We start from the raw sequence: 12,906 nt of genomic DNA, 5'->3' as shown, positions 1-12,906 counted from the left end.
GCTGGGCCCCAGAAGCTCCTGAGGGCAAGTAACCCTGAGCTGGTAGTTAGGGCAGGTTTTTATGCTGCTGGGGCCAGGACATGGCAGATTTGTTATAATGCTGGGGACAGCACAAGTGCTGGCACCCGGGCTCTAGCTTCCCCTGGCTGCAGATTCAGGAGGAGCCAGGCAGTGTTACTTTGCCCCAAGTGGCACAATTTGCTCTACAACAAAGTGCGTGTCTGAGCACATGTGCTGAGGCAAAAAGCCCCGACTTAAATTTGCACCACTTCTATTTGAGCTGCTGCAAGTGCACGCGTTTGCATGTGTGGACGCACCTAATGATTTCAAATAGGAATTCACAGGGTTAAAAACAGTTCTGCCTGTTGTAGTCTTTCTGTGATATCTGCAACAGAAGAATTGCTCTACTACTTTCCATAGCAAAAAGGGAAAACTAAGAGCTGGCATTTTCCAAGGGGTGCCTTGAGTCTAAAAAGGTTGAGAACCACTGCTCTAACTACTTGAACCAAAAATAAAGAATCACCAATAAAGTTTAAACCACATTTAATTTCTTTTGAGACATATACTTTCAAAATGATCCATATGTGAACTTTATTTCTCTTCTACCACCTTCAAAGGACTTAATCTAAGCTTCAATCCCACAAACTGTGAAAGTGGAGGTTTCTTTTGGCAAAAAAATAAGTATGGTGTAAGGTATACTGCATGTTTTATTCAACCAAGAAAAAGAATGCCAGACAGTCCCCCGCCCATCTGGCAAATCTCCTTGCCAGTAAAACTGCTGAATTTCCATGACAAGTATTTCATTTCACTGGAACACAAAAGTCCTAACTCTCAACATACTGCATGCATGGAAAGCACAGTTTGCTGCCAGATGAACTCTAAAAGTCCATTTTGGATTCACAGATCAGAAGTTTGCTGTAATACCACATGGATAAGTGATGCACCCAAGGTTTACTGCTGTATTCTTTCAGATAACTAAACTAGACAACGTAGGATTGCATCTGTGAATATAATAAAACAAACTAGTACAAACCTTGCCTGAGGCAGTTTAAACTTTGGTAAATAAAATATAATTTCCCTTTTCAGCAGCTAGATATTATTTGAAACAGCTACAGATTTCTCACTGACTTGGTGCTTTAAATCTTGGGCTATCGCCATTTTCCATCTTAGCAGCCAGAGGAGTATTGTAAAGGAACATTTATAGGCATTTGTTGCCACAAGAAAATTAAATCACAATTCTAACCTTCAGTAGAAGATGCACTGGCCTTTTCACTTAAGACTGGTCATCCTGCATAATTCCATAAAATTATTTTCAAAACATTGTTTAATCAGAGCTCAGAATTTATTCCAGCATCCTTAAATACTGTTTTACGGATTCTTAAGTTTAATATTAAAGTTCTATAAACCAGAAACTAGAAACTGTAACAGTACAACTTCCATGGAGGCACCATTTACACACCAGGGTTCAAAATGAGTTCCAACTTAAACTTGAATAGTAACTTATATTTTTTCCTTATACATGAAAAATATAGTTTATCCTGTCAAAAATTATAGCACTTATTCAATGCACATAAAAAATTTTCAATGAAAATAAGTTAGATTTTTTTTGTTGGGACACTTTTTTTTTTTTTAATTAAAAATTAAGAAATACAGTATATTTTTCAGAGGAGCATCAACTAAACAGATTCTTCATATTCACTGAAATATTTTGTGCACAAGCTATATTTGAAAAAAAACGTAATAAAAGGTTAATAATTACCAGGGATCCTGGTTTTCTCTGATAAAAAATATCTCCAATTTTTAAGTTAAAGAAGTAACCCCAAAATCCACATTTTTCTGTGATCAAAATGAACCACCACTATATATATACACATCTGTGTATTAGAAGCATTTCATTTTAATCATGGAAAAATGTGAATTTGGGGTTACTTTTTTAACCCCAAAATTGGGGATTATTTTTTAGCAGAGAAAACCAGGATCCCTGGATTACTGTAGTAATTGCTTTAGTTTACAAAGTCAACAGCTGTCAGAACAGTGGTTTTTGGGACACGTTTCATTGTTCTTAGGGGCTAGTCAGAACCCTTTCCATGGCTATATTATATACAATGATTCTACTGGTTATTTAAAAAAAAAAAATCAGTAATATGAGGGATACTATCAAGAGTTTTCACTGGTAGATTCTTTGACTCAATTGTCATGGTTCCACAGCCACAAGCTAGCTTTGAGAATCAGTGCCTGAAAAGGTACTTCAGAGCACTTAAAGACAACACTTCCACGGCATTTTAGCATTTGCAACCCTAGATTAGATTAAAATGATGATTTTTTTGAGGACCACAAACATTGGCGTGCTTTAGCCATAATCATACAGTTAACACAGAGTCAAAAGGGAATAGATGAGCTCGTTCTCATGTCATAACTATGGACTTGCCTATACCTTAAAACAAACCCAAAAATGTTAATTTTAACGGTTGATTGCCTGTTTGTAATGCTCAGTTTTGGGATAATTACAACATCCTGTTGTGATTTCTTCTTTAAATTACTGACATGTAATCTGAACCTTAGCTCCATTTAACATAGATTTTGTCCTAGAATATCCCTACAAGTACTAATAAGACCTTTAACCCAAAAAGATAATAGTATATTACTAACAAAATATGTGAAACTCTGAATATGCTGACCCTTTTTATATAAATTAAGTTTGGGCTGCCATGAGACAAAATCACCTGCCGACAGCAGAAGCCATAGAGAAGCAACAGAAATATACAAGATATCTTCTACTCAATACTGCAAAAGAAGTCTCAAGAAAGGGCTGCTGAACCCACAGAGCAGAAATCACCCCAGAATGACTTCTAGCTCATGCATCCATTTTTTTCTCCAAACCCTGGTCAAAATAGCTGTACCTGCACAGACTCTTAACAAAGCCTCATAGAAAGATAAGAGAGAGATCAGTGAACCTCCTGTACCTATGACCTAAACCAGCAAGGATAACTAACAAATGATCCAAGGAGAAAAGCCCAAAGGAATGCTGGGGGAAAAGGAGGAAAAAGAAAAAAAAACCAGGGGAGATGAAATAAGGAATTTTTAAATGCAAAAGGTATTTTTAAAATGCAACTGTCAAACTGATATAAACACAGATTTAAATTCTTAAATTTGTATTCAAGATAGACTACCCTGATTTTTAAAAACAAGAAAACTGTCCAAAGTTGAGAACGTGAATAGGAATTTAAAATGGTGCCATTTCAATTTAAAAAATGTTCTATTGTCTATTAATCTGAGAAACAAACAACTAAGCTCTGGAAAGAGCCTGCTGCGTCTGCCAAACATGTCGAGAAAAGTTCACCCAGAGCAAAAGCTTCTTGGTGTTTCACCCACCATCAACTACAGCCAATATTGCGAGCTAATTTGTTTTGAGCTTTTGGTTTTCATCATAATTCAATCATCATTTTAATTCTGAACAGGTCAGAAAACAATGTTTGAATTACACACAGCTATATCAAACTGTGCACACACAAAATTAACTAGTGCTAGTGTTCTGTAGCATTATAATTACAATATCATAATATAAACATCTCAAAAACAGTTCATAGTAATCTCATAAGAAGTCCCAGCATTGCCCTCCTCCCCACCTTTTTTTTTGTATTAGATCATGTCCTGTCATATCCAAAATCCTTGCCACCTATTCTGTCAAATTCTTCTTCTCCCAATTCTATTTTAACCTCCACTGGACTCCAGTTTAGTTCCTACCTCTCCACTAAACCATCTTTCCCCTTCACACACGCACCACTCACTGCCCCCCTCCCCCCAGCCTTTATAGACTTGTTTCTGGCCAAACTTTTGAATTCATTTTCCATCCCCATCCTCTTTAATCAGCTACTGACCTTCAGTGCTTTTACCTGTACTTAAATTATGTGCCATACACACAGATGGACCCAGTCCAATGGCACTACTGCAACATATAAGAGTACTAAAGGACAACCACCATTCATAGTTTCCTGTGTAAGTGACAGGAACACAAAATCCTGGACAAAAACCTTGTTCCTTTACAAGAGCACAGAACTGCGCATTCATCATTTAAAACATAAAAACAATACCACATAACTGAAATGAACCACAACAAGTATTTGAAACTATATAACATACCATGCATTCCCAGCTTTTGTAGCTTTTGTAGGTGTCAATGGTGCAGCTGCAATTGGAGTCCTCTCCAAGTTGTTTATTACTGAACTAGTATCCTTTGCAGCCATGGCAATCATTTTTCTTTGTTTCTGAGACAGCCTGATTCCATGAGAAGCCAGTTTACTATAAATCAATGACAGTAAAGAGAAAAGGCTTAACTGATTTATTGTTTTAAAATGCTGATTAAAGTTTCAGGCTAGTAACTTATTTAATTAATGCTTTTGCTTTATTTGATTGACAGCTATTGCTACAGAATCATCTGAAAAGCAGCACCTTTGAAGACACCTCTTCTCTTGCCCTGTGGGGTCTCAAAAGCATAAAATTAAGGAGCGCCTCAACTGCATCGCATATTCTTTTATAGTTGAGGATGTTTGGAATCTAAAGCTCATAATTCCAAAGAAGTTGAGAGCATGGGTAGGAAGTGTGAATGCGCGCAAGCAATGCAAAGAGCCATTCATAGGAAAGTTCTTTCTTCCAAGTGGCCTCTGTATATTCCCACTTGTACAACAGAAATCAGTACATCCGTGCAGAGCTGGGAAGTTCCAGCTAAACACTGTAAAAAGGAACATCAACATTCCCTAACCAAATCAGAGGAGTGAGGATGGGTAAAGAACATTTAGATCCATACAAAACATTTTCCAAGAATCTATAAAGCATCAAGTGCTTAGCACTTCGGTTTAGTACAGCTGGATATCTACAAGTGACTGCACACTTGGTGAATGGCTACATATGCAAAAGCAATGCAGGTAAAAATTAGTGGTCTGAAGGACAGTCAGAGATGGACTGCGGACTCAGTTATAACAAGGAAAAACAAAGGACCATATCTTTCCACAGGAACACTGGCTTATAGATAATCAACCTTCTGGTTTGCATCTCACCAGCCACATCGTCAAAACTGCAGACACAAACAACTGCCTTGTTTACAGGGCATGATATAGATGTGTACATGCAAGTCTGCAAAAGTGTAGAGAAAAACAAATGCCATTGTACACAGTCTTCATCAATCTGACAAAGGCCTTTGATACAGTCAACAGACAGGGCCTTTTTACTGTTCTGAAGGAACTGAGTCATCCCTTCAAACTGCTGAACATCATTTACTCATTACATCAAGGTATGAAGGCAACTGTAGTATACAAAAACAGAATCAAATGCCTTTGACATCAACAACAGGGTGAAGCAAGGATGGGCCTTAGCCCCAGTGCTTTTTAACATCTACTTTTCATTCCTGCTTCTTCATGCGTTCAGGGACAGCAACGATGGCATTTATCTTCATACCAGACTAGGTGGAAGCTTGTTCAACATTACAAGGTGTAGAGAAAAAAACCAAAGTAAAAACTCGTTCTGAGAGACTTCCTGTTTGCGAGTGATATGGCTTTGGCTGCCCACAGTGCATCTTCCCTGCCAAATCTCTTGGACAGATTTTCTGAATCATGCAAGAGCTTCAGCTCAAAAAGACCAAAGAATGAATAAACCAATACCTGACATCACTCTGGAGGATCTCTCTCTTTGCATCATTGACAGTTTTTGCTACTTGGGTATTATGATCAGCAGGAATCTTGACCGGCAGACTGAACTAACAGAATCAGAGAAGCAGCTAAGAATTTTGGGCTATTACAGAAATATGCATGGAATAACAGCAAACTATCAGCTAAAGTGATTATGAGGATCTACAAGACTTATGTGCTGTTACCCCTGCTTTATGGTTCAGAAATGTAGACTACATATGCTAGGCACATCAAGAGACTGAACAGCTTCCACATTACATTAGATGTCTGCATAAGATCCTGAAAATAAAGTGGAAAGACAGAATACCAAACAGAGATACTGGAGTGCACAGGACTGATGCATTTAGAAAGCACTATCAAGAAGAGGAGGTTGTGATGGATCAGTCATGCCAGGAGAATGGGAGAAGACCATACCCCCAAGAATATTTTGTACAGTGAGACTTGAGAGTGCTCTAGAAAGCAAAGTTGCCCTTTATGGTGGTACCACAATGTGTTCAAAATAATAAAGTTGTTCAACATCAACATAGAAAGCTGGAAGGAGCATGCAGAATCCTATCCAATCGGGAGGGAACATCTGGCACTGGGTGCAGCTTAACATGAAGCAGCTTTGATCCAGAGGATGGAAGCAAAGCAAAAAAGAAAGCAGCTTGTAATTTTTAACTTCAAAATCAGACAATATGAGTCTGTGAAACTTATAACAAGCTGTGTCGCTCTTGAATTGGCCTTGTCAGCCACAAGTGGATTCATCAGACACCTGATTACACCTATGTGTATACCATGATCCAGAGGATTGACGGTTGCCTATATACATACAAGTCTGACATGTCCTAGGAATTTTACAAAATCACACTCTTATTTCACAGCAAAAGAGATTCAGGTACCAGATGGAACAGACTCATGACAGCTCAACTTTCCATAGACCTCTGCCACAGTTGCGCCTTGTATGGGCGATTTCAGTTCTTGCTCAAGAGAAAAATGCAAGTTCTCTTCATCTCAATTATTACAACAATGCAGTTTCCCTGTGTAGTCTTAGCTGTACGTGAAACAATTCATAATTTAAAGATGTTATAAAAAAAGTTAGGGCAACTACCCCAAGTATGAAGGGTGGAAGCTGAAGAGGAACTATAGACTCCAGAATACCTACCCCTATGTCAGCAGTACAGAAGTAAGGCTTTCAACCTGAGACAACTTAGGGTCAGAAAGATTCTTTTACCTCAACCTGGAAGCCAAAAATTAGTAGTTTTAAAAGAAGTGTTTGTGATGTGAACATTAGGTGCAACATTAGTTAAGGCTGCTAACAACTCCTAAACTCCCTACCGGCCTAGACAGATTTCTCTCTCCAATGCAACTAGAGAGAACACAGAACTGCTGATTTCTGTCCAAGAAAGAAGCATTGTCCAAATCTGAAGCAAATCAAAACAATAGGTGCCTTCGCAGAATTATGAGACCGAGCTTAAACAGACTTTCCTGACAGGAGTGAGAACGTCAGATGCAGACCTAAATAGGAAATCTTTGCTGAATGTATGTAAGTGCTGTTCATTCCATCCAGGAAGAACACACACCAACTGCAGAGGCTTCCTCAGCCTGACAAAGGGTTTTTAAACCCAAAAGCTTGCTAGGAAAATTTTTTCCAACTATTTAAGTTGGTCTAATAAAAGATATCAGATTCACCCAAAGAACCTCGTCTTCCTATGTCCTTAGACCCACACAAATACAACCTACACCCCTGTTCAAATAAAAGGTATTCAGTGACATTTTTCCTCCAGTAAATAAGTGTACTCAAGAGTTTTAGTAGTGAATAACACTCTGCTGAAGCTGGGCATTGTGCAAATGGAGGGAATCATTGAGATAAGCCATAGTTCTTATCTGATGATGACATGCAGAGCTTCTTTACATCATTCCTGTAAATAAGTGTTGCTTCCATACCACAAGCCTCATCAAGATAGTGGATGTATACACCTGCTCATTTGCTGCTTCAGGCCTGAGCTACAGTGCTCAGCCAATAACTACTTGTGGCTGTGAGTGGTTTAACATAGGACTCTGCCCCTTCTGCTTGCTGGAGCCAGAGAGAAGTAGCAGCCAGCTTGACAGACATCAGAGAACTGGATCTGCATGCTTTTATTCTTCCCTGCTTGAATTCCAGTGAAGAAAAAAAAAAAAAACATCTTCCCAACTTAAGGCAAGTAACTCCAGTTCTGAAGGGCTGATTTTGGGGGCCAAAGCTGTGTGTGGTATACAAGTAAATGCAGTACTATAAATGGTAAATGAGATCAGGGAATTTTTCCCTTTGAAGTACCTTGAAAGGCCTACCTCTATGCCACTTGTAACTAACATCCTAAAGGAGCTGTACATTTGTTAGTAATCCCCAACAGAAACCTCAAACATGGCATGATAAAAGGTATAATTCCAGCAATACTGGAAAGGACCCTACCCTTTGGTATGAAATTTCTGGAGTTTGGGGGAGGGGGGCAAAGGGGGGCAAACTTTATGCAAAGTTCATTGCATAGTTATTTTATGCAAGAAAAAAGTGTGCAGGTAAATCTTTTTCTGTGGCCCAAATGTATATGCAAGCATGCCTGCCATGATACAACTGAGGCCAAATCAATTTCATTTCGCATTCATTCCTTGCCACAAGCTTTCTACTGAAAGCTTCTCATGGGAAGTAGGAAGTTTCCCAAGGTTCCTTCTCGTAATCAGGGAAGTCCTGAGAGAATGAGGCAAAGAAAAAAATGCAATCTGTTGTGCAGCCAAGAAACTGAACATGAACCATATCAAGTAACTACTGTCCTCTATTGGTAAATCCAAACTGGCATGTTAAGCATCTTCACTGAAGCCAACAGCCTGGTAAAATTTACAAAATAATGAGCCCAGAGAAGTTTCCTTCCCCTCTCCCTACCCATTTCCCCTCAGTACAGAAGAACACATTCACAGGCTAAAGTGTATCAGAAATACAAAACAAGAAGGCCAATGACTGAAAGAGATACTTGCTGTAGAGGTCTCATAACTGGTTGCCACTTCTCTCTTCCAGATTCACTCCCACATCATGCTATTGCCTGGAAACTCTAGGGCTCTGCCAACATGTACTTAATCATAAAATTAAGACATGCAGATCCCATGCCTCCCACTGACAAAAAATGGGGCAGACTGTAAACAACATTGACTCCTTGGCATTGAAGTAATTTAACTCAGACAGATTAGGAGATTTTGTTTATACATGAATTTGATACAGAAGCATTTAAACTGGCAGATCTATAAAAAACAGTGTCACATCCTTGGCACTGGTGAAAACAAAGGACACAGTGGGCCAAGAACCTGAACAGTTAACAAGTCATTAGAACAAAAAGATGTCCTAAATTGCTCAGCATTCTCAGCACCAGACTCAGCTAATGATCTAGACAGCAGTGCCAGTACTGGCAACCAGGTTAATTTAAGCATAAAGCTCATCAACATGAACTATGCAAGATCTCTGGTGCCAGATTAAGTCAAACCAGACTCAGTTAAGAACTCTGATACCATGCCACTGGGGCTATAACAGGGGTGGCCAACCTGTGGCACATATGTTACAACTGGCCCAAGCAGCCTCCGTGTGTGTCACACTGCAGACTAGGAGGAGACAAGGCAGAACAGTGACAGATAGGACAGACAGCACGAAGCAGAGCAGCAGACTGACAGGGGAAAGGGACTGGAGTGACACTTGGAAAAGGGTGTGGGGCTAATTTGTGATACACCTGCCAAAAAGGTTGGCCCCCACTGGGCTAGAACTGAAGTGCCAGGCTTAGTCAGCAGGACCTGGACATTGTTCAAGAAAAGCTGATCTTTCAAGTCAGTGCCAAAAACTTTGTTAACTAAGCCAGTGAGCAGCAGCATGTGACATGAGTCTCCCATACTCTGTAGGTCTGAGGGATGCCAATATTAGTGTCTTTTTCCTTGCTTTGGAGAAGAAAGCTGGTAACTAAAAAAAGCCTTAAAACAGATAAGGAAAAGCTAATAAGGACACTGAATACAATCCAAGCTTGCTATACCTTCTGCCATTAAAAAGAAACTGAAGGGCAACTGAGCTACTTTCAAAAACCTCCATGTTAAAGGGGAAAGTGGTCCCAATAGATACTGCTCTTCACAAGATTCTACATCTGATGCCAGAAGTATCAAGAGTTTCACTGCTTACAGCTTGACATTTACAGTAGCCAATGTAAGAGGAAGAGACAAATCCAAACTAAACCCAGTTAGCCACTATCTATTTCATTCTGAAATGGTGACTAACCACTTTTGTAGTGGAAGTCAAAGTGCTTAACAAAAGTTCTTGGTTTTTTTTGTGATTTGCTAATCACTTACATCTACTGTGATTGTATCATGTGGTCTATTCACAACTAGAATAGCTACTACTAGCATTAACTGCCTGCTGAATCACAATATTACAATAAATATAATGTATATAATAATCTGTTTTGTAATAAATATATTATTTCCTCTCTTAGTATTTGGTTTCTCATCCTAAATTTAACCTGCTGCTGTTCAACCATTTCAGATGAGTAACCCCTTATCTGAAGTCAGAAATGTTCACAATTCCATTACAATTTATTATTTAAAAAAGTAAAAGGTTTATCATCATGCATAATTTGTTATTACATAATTTGTGCATGAATGGCAGAATTCCTGATCTTCAAGGGAATGGTTTTATGAGGAGTGTGGGTGTGACACTTCTTTCATTTAGATTGTAATAACATTTTAATACCTTCTTGGTCACTTCCTGAGCTGCCTTTTATGATAGCCCTCCCACCCCTGCTCTTGGGAAGTGTGACCTACCCAGCTGAGAAATGTGGGTTTAGTCCCAAACTGTTTACAGAGAGGGTGCTACTTGCCCTTCTGTGTGTCCATGCATGATTCCGCACCAGCTGGTTGAGTAGAGTCAGAACAAGATGCAGAGGTAAATTTTAAATACACACAGAGAAATCTCATAGTGAATGAAGTAAACAAAGCTATGCAAATGCAAGGACAGTTTTTTCTTCTTTTAAATCCTAAACTGTCTGAACCACTAAGTGAATTCGTAATGGTCTATTTTATCATATCTTTCTTTTATAGATTTTGGTTTTTTACCAACCTTGCATTTGTCTTTGGCATAGTTCCACACTTCTGCATATTCTCTTCAATTTCCATGATGGTTCTTAGATCCATAGCAGGAGGACTGGCAGGACTAAATGAAAAATGAAAAGTTACCTTTCAAAGCATTCATTTTTACTTACATTCCACTGTTTCCAACCTTCACTGAAACCTTCTAAATCATACATAAGATTGGTAACTGAATGTATAATTTATGTCTGCTTCCTCAATTATGGCAAACCTCAAATAAAATGTTTCTGACAAAAAACCTTTGCATATACACACACAATACTTTGAAATATACTTCACTGAATTATGAAACAAAATATGTGAACTGCTATAAAAAAAAGATACTGTACATAAGATATTTAAAGCCAGGATACTTATTCAGTTGTCAGCTAGCTAAGGAAGTATTACGAAGACACTAGTCACTAATCCAAAGCTAAGAACAAATTCCAATCCAGAGCTGTAGCAAATATTCAGCCTCGCTTTTGTGTTAGAAAAGTGCAGAGCATCCAATCCCTCTAGTTATAGCACCTGAAATACAGTAAAGCAATTCTCAAAACTTACAAGGAAATTATTTAATTTATAAGTAAAAGCTTCAAAATTAGCATTTCCACTGCTTTTTACTGCGCTGGAAAGACAAAAGCAACTGTAAATCTAAACGGCATGTGCTTTGATGTCACCAAGGATCTGCTCATAAAAACCTAAAATTTTACAAGGTGACTTAGATTGATAACATGTCCTCAAGTCATATGAAATACTGTATGATAGGTAACATACCTTAAGAATTATGAACAAGTAATATACAGATTTTTTTACATCTATTGTCATTCTAAAACAAAAAGATAAGTTAAGACAGAAGAATGGTTATGTATCAATACAAACCAGGAATTCATAATCAATGTTATTATTTAAGAAGTCTAACATATTAACCTAAAAACCACACATTTACCATACCCAAGCAAATCTTAAAAGTCCACTCTGTAGTGAAGTCATGCAAGAGACAAAGTATAAAGAAATAATGTCTTAAAATTACTTCAAGAATCTGGTATCAAAGACATCAAACTCCTTAGGGTCACATAGTAAAGTACAATTGTGACATTACCAAAGCAAGCTTGCTTGGGTACTTTAACAAGCTTAGATTGCTTTGAAATGTATCCTTAATGCCAAGTTACCTAAACTGATAAAGCTGGGATTTGGGGGTAATAATCACCTGTAATGTTGCATTCATTCTCATAGAGGAAAGTGTTTCTCAACATGCAGCAGAAGCTATTAGAGAAACTTATGACAGAATCCCCCATATCTAAAACCCTGTTCAACTGGTAAATGAAACACTAACAGTAACTTCCATGATTGGTTTTATGCCTACAAAAGAACTGTGAGGAATAAAACCAGGAAAGCTACGGCTGCGATGGAACTCCAGCTAGCTACAAATATCAAGGACAATAAAAAGTCCTTTTTCAAATAAGTGGGGAGCAGGAGGAAAAGCAAGGGCAACACTGGACCCCTGCTAAACCAGATGGGACAACTGACAACCAATGCCCAGGAAAAAGCAAACTTGCTAAATGGGTATTTTGCATCAGTTTTGTTTTTTTGTTGTTTTTTTTTTTTACCACTCCCATGGGACGCCCCTGCCCACTGTGGGTCAGGAAGGCCTGGGTGAGGGAGATTTCTTGCCCTCCATCGAAGCTGACTTTGTGAAGGAACACCTTGACAAGCTGGACACCTTCAAGTCAGCCGGCCCTGACAGTTCACACCCAAGGGTCCTCAAGGAGCTGGCAAGCATCATAGCTCAGTCCCTGGCATGGATCTTTGAGAACTCCAGGCCCTCTAGTGGAGTGCCCGAAGACTGGAAGAAGGCCAATGTAGTGTCTATATTCAAGAAAGGGAGGAAAGTAGATCCAGCAAACTACAGGCCCATCAGCCTGACCTCTATCCTGGGGAAGATCTTGGAAAAGATTATCAAAGAGGCCATCCTTAACAGACTACCTGATGGCAATATCCTGAGGGATACCCAGCATGGGTTTGTTGTGGGTAGGTCTTGCTTGACCAATCTCATTTCCTTTTACAACCAGATGACCCATCACCTGAACAAGGGGGAAGAGATTGAAGTCGTGTATCTTGA

General features: G+C 38.8%; 1 protein-coding gene across 1 annotated transcript in view; it reads right to left on the bottom strand.

The window, feature by feature from the left end:
* IBTK (inhibitor of Bruton tyrosine kinase) overlaps positions 1-12,906 on the bottom strand; it is a 117,551-nt gene that overhangs the window by 14,794 nt on the left and 89,851 nt on the right. The window contains exons 24-25 of the mRNA XM_019520435.1: positions 10,780-10,872; positions 4,141-4,299 (exon numbers count right to left, since the gene is read on the bottom strand). Coding sequence (XP_019375980.1) covers positions 4,141-4,299; positions 10,780-10,872 — 252 coding nt within the window. The remainder of the gene's footprint in view (positions 1-4,140; positions 4,300-10,779; positions 10,873-12,906) is intronic.

This window comes from Gavialis gangeticus, unplaced genomic scaffold, assembly GCF_001723915.1.
Source record: "Gavialis gangeticus isolate Ggan-Ray unplaced genomic scaffold, GavGan_comp1, whole genome shotgun sequence".
In the NCBI taxonomy this organism is placed as follows: Eukaryota; Metazoa; Chordata; order Crocodylia; family Gavialidae; genus Gavialis; species Gavialis gangeticus.
This window is presented reverse-complemented; position numbering and strand designations above follow the sequence as displayed.